Here is a 14,598-nt window from a genome sequence, read left to right as displayed (position 1 = left end):
GGAGCAGTAAACGAGCTGCGCAGGAGCAGTGGAGGCCGGTCTGAACAATGCACTCAGCAGACTATCATCAGGATCAGCTCCATCAGCAGGGTGCAACTCCAGCGTCAGGAAGCTTGGCCTAGATCTGGGCCAGCGGAGCAATCAGTGCCCTCACGTGGACAAACAAAAAGAAGAGCGTGCACAGACGCACACAAACACAATCAGGAACAAACACAGCGGCGCGCACACACACACTAAGTGGGTGGTGAGTCACTGGGATTTCAGGGACACAGACGTAATTTCACAGTGAGGGAGATTCCCAGTAAGAGGACAACTACACCACCTGATCCACATCCCAGCACCAACTCTGGGACCAGGACCCTGACAACAGCCATCTCCCAACAAGGAAACTGTCACTCAGGACACACAGACCTGACCTGTCCACCTGGGAGAGCGTCCTTCTGCAGCCTGATCCAGAATTCACTGCGTCCAAGATGGAAGTCTGATCATGAACTGTCCACCTCTGTGAGGAGGAGAGCTCCTCTGAGGTGGAAGGAGAAGTGACTCCATACTGGGATGGATGGTGAACCAGTCTGTGACTGGGAGAGACCCTCCACCACACTGGGTTTGTTAGTAATGTTGAAATAATAATCCATCACTGCTCCGTGGCTTCTACACAGTACTGCGATTGTGTTTTTATTTTCATCTGCACACAATAAATTACAATAATATATGTACATGAGGCACAAGGTCTGTGAGATCAGCTACAACAAAGCAGATAAAACTCATTTCACAGCCTCTTACAGTGGAATTGAACTCTACGCTGCTGTGACCGTCCTGAATGTTCAACAGGAATAAAACGCTTCATTATTTAAGTGTCAGCTCTGCTTTCATCCTGAGACAGGAGAGTGTCCCTGTGATGTTTTTATACTGATCCACCAATCTGAACCAGAAATGGGTCACGCAACACCAAGGCACAGCGGCGCCCTCTGCTGGTTCTTCATGTTCAGGGACAGTGTCAGGACTAAATGAACCTGCTGTGGTTATTAAAGGGTCAGTTCATGTTGCTGCTGAGGTCAGCAGAGGTCCTCGCAGGTCCTTCTGAGGACCTGAGACCTGACCGGGGACTGAGGCATGATCCAAATTATCCTCAGACACTTTAACTGTGGGCTGCAACTTGAACCTTGTTGTTTTTGTTTTTATTTTAATCCTATATTTGTTTATATTTCTGACACCATTAAACCTCCGCTGCATCAGCTGTTAGCAGCTCCTGTCTGCAGTGGGCCCATGGACATACAGAAAACTGTCACTGAATCTCTGTCATACTGAAGGAAAGCAGATGATTCTCAGGCACGTTCTGCAGATATAGCAGCATATACGTGTCTTCATTCTGTGATTTCTAATTTTACGGATGTTTATCACAACTCACTTCACAAATAACGATCCTCGAGATGTACAACAAGTCACAGCAAATCTAAAGATACATGCATCAGGGCTGTGTGTTCACATTTGACTGAGTTATGACGCAGAGAGGAAGTACCTCCGTCACTTCCTGCCTCTGTGAGCAGCCTCTGCTGCTGGGACCTCAGAGCCAGTTCCATTTTGGTAAACAGCCCAGATTCCTCATGTCCCACAACCAACGAGTCCCTTGTTCAATAACTCACATTGTGTTCAGTTAGTCTCTAACTTGTTCTCCTTTGTTTAAATATTTATCTACTTCCTCATGTTAAAGGAAGAACTTGTGTTATTTTGATAAGTGGAGGGACGAGTGCTCAGCCTCAGGTTTGATCTTTAATTACCACGGTTTCTATTGATGAGTCATGAGTCAGATTTGTCTGCTGACAGGTTGATTAATCACAACTAAAATCACCAACTGTACAAATAACATGATAAGAAGAAGCCAGATTCTTAAATTTCAGGCAGTGGAGGTAATGACACATAAAATCACCTGAATCTCCTATGAAGTTCTGTAGTGTCGTCTCTGGTCTAACCCTGATAGAAAAGGCCTGTTGTCAAAAAGTAAAAAAGTTGCACCTTAGCTTATTTCCTCAGTTTGACCACACTGGCTTTTTATCTCTATGGATGAGGTGATGTCTCTGGGTGGACTTATCTGATTCCAGATCTGGGATTACATGTCCATTCTGCACCAAAGGCACTGAGGAGTGAGAAGAGTCTATGACTGGTATTCCTTCAGTAACTGGCCGGCGATAACCAGTCTCTGGATCTCACTGGTGCCCTCGTAGATCTCAGTAATGCGAGCGTCGCGGTAGTGCCTCTCAGCCGGCATGTCCGCCACGTAACCCATCCCCCCCAGAACCTGGATCGCCTGATTTGAAGTGCAAATAAACAGAATGAGAAAGCTGTCTGTCTGCAGGGTTTGTTCAGTGTCTTTAGCTTCTTCCTCTTGTTGTTGGTTTCTTACCTGATGTGAGCAGAAGGTGGCAGCTTCAGATGCTGCTAGTTTGGCCATGGCTGCTTCCTGCAGGAAAAGAGGAGCGGAGGGTATTTTACTCTACGTTCTACTGTACGAACATAAAACCTATGAAATCAGAGGCGACTCTGTACCTTGGTGAAGGGTTTCTTTGAATCTCGAAGGAGCGCCGCCTTCCAGGTGAGGAGACGAGCGCTCTCTACTGCCATAGCCATGTCAGCCAGTTTGAACTAGACAATGTGAAAACCCCTCAGTTAGCGCTGAAGCCATGAGTCAGCGGTTTGTCAGACAGAAAATGAATCATAGATGTTGATAAATGCTGTAAACGTCCAAACAGATGCTGGTTCTCAATGTGAAGACTCACTGGTTCTGTCTCTTTCATATCATTGTGAACTGAATACCTTTGGGTTCTGTAGTTTGGATAACTGATTAGTGGCCGTGTTACCTGTGTGGCTGTGTTACCTGTATGGCCTGCAGCTTGCTGATGGGGGACCCGAACGCAGTGCGTTTCTGTGCGTAGTCTGCAGCACAGTCCAGAGAAGCCTGAGCGATACCAAGAGCCTGAGCTGCAATACCGATCCGTCCACTGTCCAGGGTTTGCTGGGACACGGACAAAGAAGTTAACTTACTGTTCCAATGGATCCTGCAGGGATGTTTCAGTCAAGCTTAGAAAAACAGTGTTTTTCTGAGGAGAGTCACATTTTCAAACTCTGCAACAGAACACGGATGTTCTATCCAAATAAAAGACAAGTGGAATCAGCACTAAATTCAGTATAAACATACATTTTCACAACTAATTCTATCAATACAACAACAGACTATTTCTAAACACAAATACTGTTTTTAACTCAACTTCCACTGAAAAATATGCACAAATATACGATGAACAGTTTTAAACAGATAAAATCAGAAATAAAGGTCTGAATAAACCAGTATCAAACACAGGCCTCATCCTCTGCTCTACCTACAGCAAACCTTTCACAAACATGGACCAGAATCTAGAGTTTGACACACTGCTGTGCTCTCTGTTGAAGAACCTGTTTTATTACTTCTGCAGGTGTTAAACAAGGAAGAAGAGCCATCTGCTAAACTACTCAGAGACACCTTTACGAGTACGCAGAGAAAGGCTGAAGTGTGAACCAACAGTTTCTGTACGAGTGAATTAAACGCTTTAAAATACCATGGCGATCTTGAATCCTGCACCACGAGGACCCAGCATGTTGCCCAGAGGTATCCTGCAGTCCTCCAGGATGATGTTGGCAGTGGATGAGGCTCTGATGCCCAACTTATCTTCCTTCTTCCCCAGAGAAAGCCCCGGGTGTGGCATGGGGATCAGGAATGCACTGATACCCTGCAGATACCAAAGACAAAAAAAAAAACAGTTTGAGGAAATAAAAAGCACAAAGGTGAGGAAGGATTACTAGTGTTACAGCTGTGCTGTATTGAGCAGCACAGCTGTTACTAGTGTTACAGCTGTGCTGCTCAACAGAACAATGGGCTCTTTATGTCTGGTCTGAACGTTAAAGTGTGCCGCGTCATGCCTTGTGTTTGAGCGTCTTGTCTGTGGTGGCGAACACAACGGTGGCAGAGGCGTCCCAGCTGTTGGTGATCCAGGCTTTGGTTCCATTCAGCACCCACTCGTCTCCCTCCTGACGCGCTACCGTGGAGGCTGCACCTGCATCACTGCCATTACCTGCAATTTAAATCAAATCAACCAGTCAGGTGTGGATTTAAACCAGGTTCTGTTAGGTGGTTTTGGAAAAACAAGGAGTCAAACCTGGAAGAAGGAATTAAAGGCACCAGTACAGTATGTGTGAGGTGTCACAGTTACCTGGCTCACTGAGGGCGAAACAGCCCACCTTCTCTCCGGTGGTGAACGGTGTGATCCACTGCTTTTTCTGTTCTTCTGTACCAAACTTCAATATTGGTCCAATGTAGAGAGACTGAGAACAGAACCAGAGAGCAGACCACGAGAATTAACACACCTGCACCAACACACTGCTACACAAGGTGAGGAACCGCACGTTGTTCTACGCTGACACACTGCGCTCACATTGTTAACAGACACCACGACTCCGGTGCTGGCACAGCCTCGGCTGATTTCCTCCATAGCCAGACTGTACGCCAGATAGTCCATCCCAGCACCACCCAGCTCCTCTGGTACCTCCATGGCCATCACCCCCATCGCCCCCAACTCCTGAATCTAGAGCAAGAGCGAGAGAATTGGCATTAATGTGTTTGATACCTTAGTCTCCAGCAGTTCCAGAGGGAAATATCAGGCTCTTCAGCTGTTAAATGCTCCTCTGTGTTCACCAGAGGTGAGACTCCCCGTACAGCTCTGTGAAGCCGAGAGTCGCTGCAGGGTCAGCAGATAATTCTCTGTGGGTTCATCACTACCACAGACTCCTTTCACACTGCATACACTGTCATTATAAAAACATCATGTGTAGCTGCTTTAAAGTGGACTTGTTTTCTAAACTGTTTTCCTCATAAACCCTGTACATGGTTCTTGTCTTGGCCTGTGAAACACAGAACGGCAGCAATAAAAATGGGATCAAATTTAAATCCAACTCATGAGGCACTATTAATGCATGACGCTGTGCAGCTGTGTGTGTGTGTGTGTGTGTGTGTGTGTACCTGTTTGGCAGGGTACGAATGCTCTTTGTCCAGTCTGGCAGCGATGGGGGTCAGTTCCCTGTCAGCGTAGTCTCTGCAGGTCTGTCTCAGTATCTGATGAGTCTCGGGTAACTCTGCTAGCTGAGACAGACCTCGACAGCCACTGAGACACAGGCCCAGAGCTGAGGGAGAGGACAACGAAGAGGGTTCAGTTCCAAAGAGTCATCGATATTTAGACATGCCAGTGTCGGTTAAAGAGTTCACCACTTAGGTCCAGACTGAAATATCTCAAAAATGATCGGAGGACCTGCCATAAAACCTGGTATAAACATTCATATTCACCTACAGGATGAATCCTAATGACTTTCTTGATCCTCTGACCTTTGCTCCTGCACCATCACAGTGAAAACCTGCCACCTCAGACTGTGGGAAACTGGGAGGACATTTCTGATGTTTGAACAATGTTCTGAACGATTAACAGAAAAAAAACTGGTAGATTAATGGTAAACTGTTTCAGCTCTGACAGAGACAGATCGCACTTGAACAGGCCAATTTTGTGCCATAGTTCCAATAAAATCTATGTTTAACATGTGTTGTCCCAGAATCTCTTCAACGAAAACACGCAAGACCTAAAGAAAACTGAGGTTTCGCTCCTAAAACCTAAGAATGAAGATCTTTTGTTGTGGAGGGTAAAACAGGAGCCTAAAATCTTCTCCTCGCTCTCTGGTGTCTGAGGAGACACGGCCAGTATTTTCTAAGGACACACATCACTTCAAGTGGGCTGCACAAAAATGACAAGTGCTTATCTTCACTCAGCTGTCAACATACAGTAAATTCTTCCTACAATTTAGTGGGTGAACAAACCACTCACTTAACTGTCAGGCTTTGTTTAACATCGATCAGCTTGTGTGAGCCTGACACTTCTCATAAAATACCCACAACTGGTTTCTGAATCACACTGAGGAGAGAAACAGGCCACGCAGTCCCTGTTTCAGGCTTCATTTCAGGGCTGCAACTGATGATTTACTTCTTTAACGCTTGATTTTTCTGTCCACAGACTTACACACTACCTACAGCAGGTTAATACAAGGGAGAAAATGTTCTGTTTATTAATTTTAAATTATCCTAATCCAGCTGACGGAATTTGCTCTTAAGAAGATTGTGTTATTCATTAATTCCTTTTCATGCTTTTTAAAATTATTTTCTGACACGGTTTATGCTGCATGTATAAACTATGATTAAATCCAGTTCTTTTTCTCAGCTGATATGATCCTTTGATTAATTGGTATGATGATGAGACCAAACACTGAGACGCAGCTGCAGCTCCAGAGACGCCCACGGCGAGCCAGAGGTGACACATGATGTTATTCCGGGATAATGATTCACAAAGTTCACAGTTCGGTTTGATTTGTTATGATGGAGTCAGATTTGATTCGCTGTCAGGACGATGAAAAGAAGGAGCGCCCGGGAAAGTGCTAAAACTGGATGCATTTACTGACACACTGAAATTACCAATACTGTGAAACCACTCATAAACTGAGATGCTGGTTATTGTCATAGTGATATATGTACCTCTGGACTGGGCCCCACGTGGTCTGGATAGGAAAAGAGTGTGAAAAGTCTAACACACTTTCTAACACACTTTCACAACAGTAACTGGATCAAAAAACAGTCACATAATATAACAGCCATTCTGTTTCTACTTGTGATGCTTTGAGCAGGTTTTTCTGATGAATATTAACCTTTTTCTGTTAACTTTCACTGTCCTTCCTAACTGACTGCAGGACGTTTGCATCCAGTGGACTGCATTCGTCTCTCTGTGCAGGGCTTCCTGTGTCACACAACCCCACAGCAGAATATTTACACTCCCTGGCAGAGCAGTTGGCTAAAGGGGGGGGGGGGGTGTTACTAAGCACTGACTTCGTGCCACATGTCAAGAATACTGTTTAATTTCACAATTCACAACATACAAACGTTACAGAGCTTTAACATAATGAAGGATGCAGCACTTTTCTTGCCATCCTGTTCTCTTTGCTCTGCCGCTGCAGTTTCGCACAAACTAGCTTGAGTTCGTGAAGGCAGCACCGGCTCAGCGGTTAGCTGAGTGCTATGTAGGTAAAAGGTCACCCTCACCATCAGTCACCTTCGTCTGTCTGCGAGTTTACAAAACCCCTCCAAGAAACAAGCACACCTGGTAAAGTATCTGACAATCAGCCGACCCGACTGTCCTCACCGACACTGAACCTGTAACTGTTTAAGTTCGCAGCTAGCCGGCTAACTTCATTTAGCCGCGAAGCTAACAGTCAGATACATGTTCGCCGTTTTAGCTTTCGCCGCGGTTCTCATGTCACTTCTTACATCACGTTTTTTATGTTTACTGTCTGGTTATCAGTAATAGAGTTCAATAAGATAACGAGAGAGGTTAGTTTCCCCATGGCATGTACTAGCTAGCTAGCACGCTAAGCTAATTACGGCTCTATGGTATTTTCAATGCACATATCTAGCTAATATGAAGCTAGCATTGTCCTCCACAGTCACGTAATGACTCTTATTATAATCTTGAATTGTTCTGCCTTTTGTCCTCTGGGTGTACCCACCTTTCCTTGCTTTGAAAAGTGCGGCCATGGTTCCTTCCTCCCGGTTCGATGCACAACTCTCCACTGACTACTTTTAACTGAGGTAAAGGCTTCATACTGCTGCCTTTACGTGCGCTCGGAAATAGCAGTACAAATCAACTGTGCTTCAGTGTATCGTGAGATATTCAATGTTAACAGGTTCAAATGATTAAAATCAGACACAAGCCTCAGGTTTAAAGTGTATTTGCTTACGCTCTGTTGTAATTGAATACATTTTGTCGTCCTATCCAAATACACAAAAACAGCCATGAGATGATTACAAAACTTCCGAACATGGATGTAGGAGATTTCAAGAACCCGTGAAGGCAGCATGTGGCCCAGATTAACACGACGTCACGTAAACTCTGCAGGTGTAAAACAGGTGTGTGCTCTTCGATTCAGTCTTTAAATGAGCGCAATTCAATTTTTGATGATGGGCATTCGTTTACTTACAACACGGTGATTTATAACCTCCCTGTCTTTAGAGCATTTACTATTGTTTGTACAACTATTCATTTCTTAAATATTTTTCTATGACACTCAGGTACTTCACCTGAATATAGAACATTCAGTTAATTTCAGGTTACTGTGTGGTTGTTTAGGTAAAAAATATGCCACAAGTATGAATTTGTCATGTGAAGAGATATTTAAAAATAGCAGATAGTGAATGTACAACGACCACACATTAGACCGGTGAATTATAGTGATAGAGCTGCCAGAGGATCTAATGATCTAAGAAGATCTGAAAAAAAAAAAAAAACGTCAGGTACTTTAAGTTCATAACAAACCATCTAAGAAGAGTGGTTTTTCTGTAGAATGAATAAAGGTGATCCAGTCAGGGAGGTTTCAGGTTTTTCACAACATGTTTATTTTTTAGCACCATAAAAAGTCAGTTAAGGTTGTCCAGTGTATTTGCTCTCATTCTGTCTTTCCTCTGGGATGGAGCGACGATGGTGGAGATTCAGGAAAGGACTGGAGAAAGGGGGCGATTGGAGAAATAAAAAGCTGAGAGGGCTGCATGGCTACAGCAGCACCCGACGGCCACCAGGTGTCATTCACTTGCTGGCGGAGGTGAAGGTGAAGCATCCTCTCTGGTGGAACTGCATGTCCCTGATACGACGCATGGACTGGATCTGGGGCTGGAAGGCGCAGAAGTCGTTGTAGTGTCTGTAGTCACCGCACTCAAACAGGTACTGGTAGCCTCTGTATCCAGGGTACTGGTAACCCACCCACCTGACAGAGACATGGAGAGGGGGAGGAGAGTTAACGCTGAGAATCACTTTAATATTCCCCACAGGTATTTGAACTCATGGTTTATACTGTGTCTTCTGTCCCCTGCTGTATTACTTCAGGATAGTTCTAGGGGGTCCTTTAAGAGTTCTGGTGGTCGTGGAGAAGGCTCGAGGTGGAACAGTCAAAGTGAATAGATGTGTATTTCACTGTGAGACCTCAGTCATAATAATATGAAGAAAAAAATCCTGTCTAAAAATACACATTTGTCAAGAAACACCATGCAGTCAGCTTTCAGCCTTGTGATGACATGTCATACTGCTTTTTATGAACAACTACATTGTAGTGTAACTCTAGAGGCCTGCGGCGTCCTCTGAAGTGATGTCTAAAACAATATTTGCGGTACAGAGCCTACACTTTAGTTATATATGGAAAAGGAGCAGACAGGTTTGCTCCCCGGCTGAATGACAAGTCGTTTCTCACAGTCATATAGCTTAAAAACGCATCGCTGCGAGTCTTGATCCTTTATTGAACCCATTCATTTTGAAGCTATTAAAGTGTGTATTTGTGTCTACTCACGCTCCTCCTGGCACCCTCACGCTGCCCACTCTGTCGCAGAAGCCATGCGCCCAGAGGGTGGGCACATCATCCTCCTGGATCTCCATCTTGTTGCCCTTGAAGTCGGAGAGCTCATACAGACAGATCTTGTGCTCCATGCTGTCCTGCAGGGAGGAAATGAGGCATGGGAAATTAAGAGTTAGTCTTCATGTCACATTAAATGCATGTTCGTTGGTTATATTTCTGTTTTTGTGTTATTTTTGTAATTGTGCTGTGGCTCTAAAGGATGGTGGAGGTGTTGGTCTATCTGTTTTCTCAACAACTACTGGATGAACTACAGTGGAGTTTGGTAAAGACTCAGGATGATGAATCCTAATGACTTTGGTGGTTCCTTGATTTCTTTATCTGGGGTCACCTTCAGGTCAAACTTTCTTCTTGTCCATCTCACAGAGGACAAACCCTTTAGACTGAGGTAAGAAATAGGACCTTACACCTCTGGAGGTAAGAACCAAAGAGCAGCAAAGTTGTCTCCAGAGGTGAAACAGTGAGTTGATTACTTGATTAGTCCTTGGACAGAAGTGTAGTGCAGTGAAGTACACACACTGTGTAACGTACCATGCGGATGGGCCTGAGGGACATGAGGCAGTCGCTGCGGTAGGAGTTGCTCCAGGTATCCCAGCGAGGATACTCTCCCTTCTCCAGGATGAACATCTCCCCACGGAAGTTAGTCTGCTCAAAGGCAACAAAGCTGGAGAAGGGGGGGGCCGCCGGGCACAGGGGGGGCACAAGGAGGGAGGGGGGAAGGGATTAGAGGAGAGTTAACAGTGAAATATAAGTGAATAGAGAGAATATACATGAAGAGTTTGTCTGACTGTTGTTCGGGTTTGTGTAAACGTGTGTGCACTTACGGGCCGCACTCCACAATGATACTACGCACTCTGTCCATGCCACGGTCACACACGTTCATACACTCATTCTGGACCTCCATCATCCTGCCCTGGAAGTTCTCCTGGTCGAACAGCATGATCTGCACAGAGGAGACATCACAAGTTACAGCAGCAGGCACAACAACAATCATCAGATCCGTCACGTGTCCCCAGCTGTGTCCTCTTCATCTCCCACAGTAAAAATATGAATCTTTAAAACCAGGGATATAACTGTGTTTATGTCTGAGCAGCAGCTCCTGCTACAGAGGCTGAGACTGTCCAAAGATTCAGTTAATATGTCCAGTTCTTTCTGTCCATGTAAACATCAGCATCAGTTCAGCCACAAGAACAAGTGTCACCACAAAAGTTAAATGCATTTACCTAAATACCTTCATTTTCCTGCTGCTGTGTTCAGTTGGTTCAACACATTTCAGAGGAAAATATTGTACTTTTTACTCCTCTGCGTTTATTTGCTGGCTGTAGTTAGTGGTTACTTTACAGATTAAGATTTTACTCACAAAAAATATGATAAAATATTCTGGTAGTGTTATAATAAAGACATTAAACTAACCAACAGTATATAAAGCTGTGTACTCTTAACTCCACATCTTTCACCACTGTTAAACCCACTTCATTAAGTCATTTGAATGAAACTAATAAATTGCATGGAAAAAAAACCCACACACGCATTTAAAGGGTCTGTTCTCTCAAATCACAAAGACTAACCACTTTGGCTTCTGCCTCAAACCCATTACTGTGGGATTTAATATCATTTGTTATGCTAACATCATCCACATTTAAAAAAGTCATCAGCAGTAGGATAATCCATAGTGGACAGCTTTTATTTCAGTCACTCCACTGAGCTCTGTAGAAATGGGATGGCAGCAGAAACCACACTGAATGTCTCAAAACCTGAGCAAATAAAATCAAAACCGTCTGCATGGCTAGAATAAGATAAGTTTTCATTGTAATTTTGGTGAACTGACCCTTTAAATAAAACCAAGCATACATATTGTGCAGAAAAGCAGATGTCTAACGCTGCAGTGACTCACTCTGTAGGATCCCATGCCAGGCTCGCCGGTCTTGGTGGCCTTGCTGGTGGCAGCTGGAGCGGGGGCTCCCTTGTCCTTGGCATCGGTGCCCTGGCTGGAGGCGGACTTAGCAGTCTGAGACATGGTGAGGGGCTTCAGGAGAGTCTGGGTGAGAGATGGCGAAAGACAAGGGGATGAACAGAAATATAGGTGTAAATGGAAGTGACAGGATCACACAGGAGAAAGTGAAAGGAAAGGAGAAGTGAAGTACAAATGGAGGTTCGATGTGGCCTTAGTCGAGATGTGAACTTTGTCGGAGGGGTGGTAGGTACGTGTATTTTGGGGATTTGGACTAAAGCACAAGTCTGCTGTTTATGTGGGAGGCTCATTTGGGCCCTGGACTTCTGTTTGGGTCTTTCCCCAGGCTGAGGGTGGTTTGCCTGGGTGTGGTGGGCAGGGAGTGGGCCCTGGCTCTGGATGATGTGTGGTTGTCCCCCTGTACTATGATGGGTGTTGGGTGTGTATGTCTGTGTCTGTGTGTCCTTACCTGCGTTAGTATAGCTTGCTGTGCCGTGTGAGGGAGGCTGGCTCGTGCTGGTCCCTTCAGCACTCGACCCAAGCTTTTATACTCTGGCAAAGGCCAAACGTAGAGGCTCACAGCACAATAGAAAGCCTCTCGTCATCACAGTTGGCCTGTGCCAAAGCCACCGGGTCACTGCATAGCCTAGAAACGCCGCCGGCCCCTCTGGCCTGCCTGTAAGCGTTTTACTGTCAAAGGAAACCACTGACCAACGCATTTTTCCCATGTGTTGGGCTGGTGGGGCTGTAAGCTATAGTTGCATGTAGAGAGGAGGAATGCAAAGGTCCAGAGGGCACAAAGAGGTAATCCCTCCTCTCTGTCACCTACACAGGGCCACACAAATACAACATATTCTCCAGCTATGGACCTGAAAACAAAGACGCAATATTTTTAATCATTCTTTCATCTGAACAATGCCACTCGTTGGTTTTAAGGAACCACAACAAGAAAATAACAGAAAATAGGCAATAAACACACCTGTTTACTAAATCTACAACAGCAGACTGAAGTGTGGTGGATCCCTCCTCTTTGGTCTTCAGACGTGAACTGCAGGTCGTTGCTGATGATGGTGATAATTCTGGGATCACAGTCGGATTATGTCTGGATTATATCACCTCAGCTGTGGTTATTTCCACGATGGAAGCAGGATTAAATTGTGTTTGATATGTGCAGATTAGGTGTGAACTAATCCTGCTGTGTAATCTGTGTGTTTCCTGTTGGGCTGGGTATCAAACCTCAGCGCTGTTTTCGGTGGTGACTGAAAAGTGTCTGCAGCTCAGAGAATCTCTGAGTGAGAGCCCAGTTACATTAGTGATCTTTTAATCTTAATCTGATTGATGATGTTGGTTCCTAATTTAAATGAGATTTTTTTTGGTGTTCTTGTCATCAATGTGTTTGTTCATCACTCGGCACCTTTGACCTTCCTACTGTGTGTGTGTGGTTCACAGCTTCAGACCCACTGGTTCCTGCAGAGGACACAAATCGCAAATATATGCAAATTTGTTTGGGGGACTATTTTCAGCAGTGGATCAATCCGAATTTGGTGCCCTTGTATTTTGTGTATGTGTGGTGATGAAGGCTCACTGATGTGTTTTTAACGACGCAGAGTCTGTGGCTCAGAGCAGGAACATGGATCAGGCTCTGAGACACACACAGCTTATTACTGGGATACATTCCTTATTAGCTTTGGTCTTTTCATGAGATTTACTGAGAATAGGAAAAATGTAGAACATCATCAGATTTGTACTTTAAATGGAACAAAGGTTTGCATTTCTCAGAGTGAAGTGTTATATTGGTATAGTAACAGAGCTCAGGTATCAGCAGTAGCAGAGTATTTAACATCAAATTTGCTTTGCACACTCAGGAGGACGACACCTATTGATTTGGAAACCTACTGACCTTGCGACCTTTTGTCCACTTACACTGACATTAAATCTACAGTGCACATTTCTGCTCTCACATGGAAGAAGCCTATTGATGTTTTGGCACACTGTGACTTTGCCCATTAATCAAATCAAGCCTTTCAGTTTTCAGATGACTCTGTCTCAGGGCCCTTTAAGGCCTCTGCACACGAACTGTCTCCTCATCTGTTAATTCCTCACAGTTCTTCTTTTAGATTTCTCTCCTTCGGAACCATGTTTGCGACTGAATCTGATTCAGTCGCATTCAGTGTTTTCTCCCCAAATTTTTTGCTACTACATATTGATTTTGCTGAGCCCATGACCTTTCCCTGCTTCTTCTATCATTTCACCACCTCTGTTCTGTCATTCACCCGGCACCGTGTTGACCGTGACAGCTAACTAAGCCAGTTATTGCACCTTGGAGCTGTTTGCCATTTTTGTTTGGTTGATTTCACCTTTGTGTGACATTACAGGATCAAACTGGCCACATTAAAATACTGAGCATTTGGCTCATCTGAATTTTTGTCATCTCATGATGAATTTCAGAAGAACTTGCCCTCTGCACAGAGATAAGCTCAGGTCTATTATTGTTTATCAGAATTAGAGCAGTGCATTTTATCTAAAAGTGACTGAAATACAGATTCTGTGCTTAAATTCCTTTGGGCTCACAGGAAATAGACTTTGTTTAAAAAGTCCTGCTGCCCATAGAGTGCCTCTGCTCTCTTGTTTACAAGTGGTTGATTATGTAAGCAGCCACACACACACACACACACACACACGAGTGCTGGCTAGCAGGAGAAGATATTGTCTTATATTCTACAGCCTCCTGGTTAAACATGTCTTTTATCACAGTTTATTGTGTGACAGTTATGTGCGACTTTTATTTTGAAGCCTAGATGTAATAAACAGAGACTTTTGTCATAAAACCTTTAAGCTGCTGACTTTATTGTGAAATCTACCAGACACCAGATACATTTTCTCATAAGCTGAAGTTCAAATTTGGTAAAAGAACAGAAACAGAGAATGTCTCTTTGGATTTACAGTTTAAGTTATAAAGTATCTGAGCATATGAGCCAATCACACAGTATTAATGTGCTATACAAAGCGTCAGGGGAAGTAGGTCTAAACCAAATGTCTGGATGAATAACTTCCTCTCTGCTGTTTATATTTCTGCTTGTAGACATGCAGTCTTGTTTCATAAGTGTTCACTATCTGCACAGAAAATCACGTCT

General features: G+C 44.3%; 2 protein-coding genes across 2 annotated transcripts; both read right to left on the bottom strand.

Moving 5' to 3' along the window:
* Positions 1 to 645: 645 nt before the first annotated feature.
* Positions 646 to 7,727, bottom strand: acads (acyl-CoA dehydrogenase short chain). The gene is made up of 10 exons (XM_041059300.1): positions 7,624 to 7,727; positions 5,048 to 5,208; positions 4,464 to 4,613; positions 4,242 to 4,353; positions 3,952 to 4,103; positions 3,591 to 3,761; positions 2,873 to 3,010; positions 2,545 to 2,640; positions 2,402 to 2,458; positions 646 to 2,305 (listed from the first exon to the last, which is right to left on the bottom strand). The coding sequence occupies exons 1-10, from the start codon at positions 7,649 to 7,651 to the stop codon at positions 2,153 to 2,155; spliced, it is 1,218 nt and encodes a 405-aa protein (XP_040915234.1). The 5' UTR covers positions 7,652 to 7,727; the 3' UTR covers positions 646 to 2,152.
* A 969-nt stretch (positions 7,728 to 8,696) lies between these two features.
* Positions 8,697 to 11,530, bottom strand: crybb1 (crystallin, beta B1). The gene is made up of 5 exons (XM_041058939.1): positions 11,408 to 11,530; positions 10,338 to 10,456; positions 10,045 to 10,177; positions 9,451 to 9,593; positions 8,697 to 8,874 (listed from the first exon to the last, which is right to left on the bottom strand). Exons 1-5 carry the CDS (start codon positions 11,528 to 11,530, stop codon positions 8,697 to 8,699), a joined length of 696 nt encoding a protein of 231 aa, XP_040914873.1.
* Between the last annotated feature and the right edge of the window lie 3,068 nt (positions 11,531 to 14,598).

Source organism: Toxotes jaculatrix, chromosome 16 (genome assembly GCF_017976425.1).
Source record: "Toxotes jaculatrix isolate fToxJac2 chromosome 16, fToxJac2.pri, whole genome shotgun sequence".
Lineage (NCBI taxonomy): Eukaryota > Metazoa > Chordata > Actinopteri > Toxotidae > Toxotes > Toxotes jaculatrix.
This window is presented reverse-complemented; position numbering and strand designations above follow the sequence as displayed.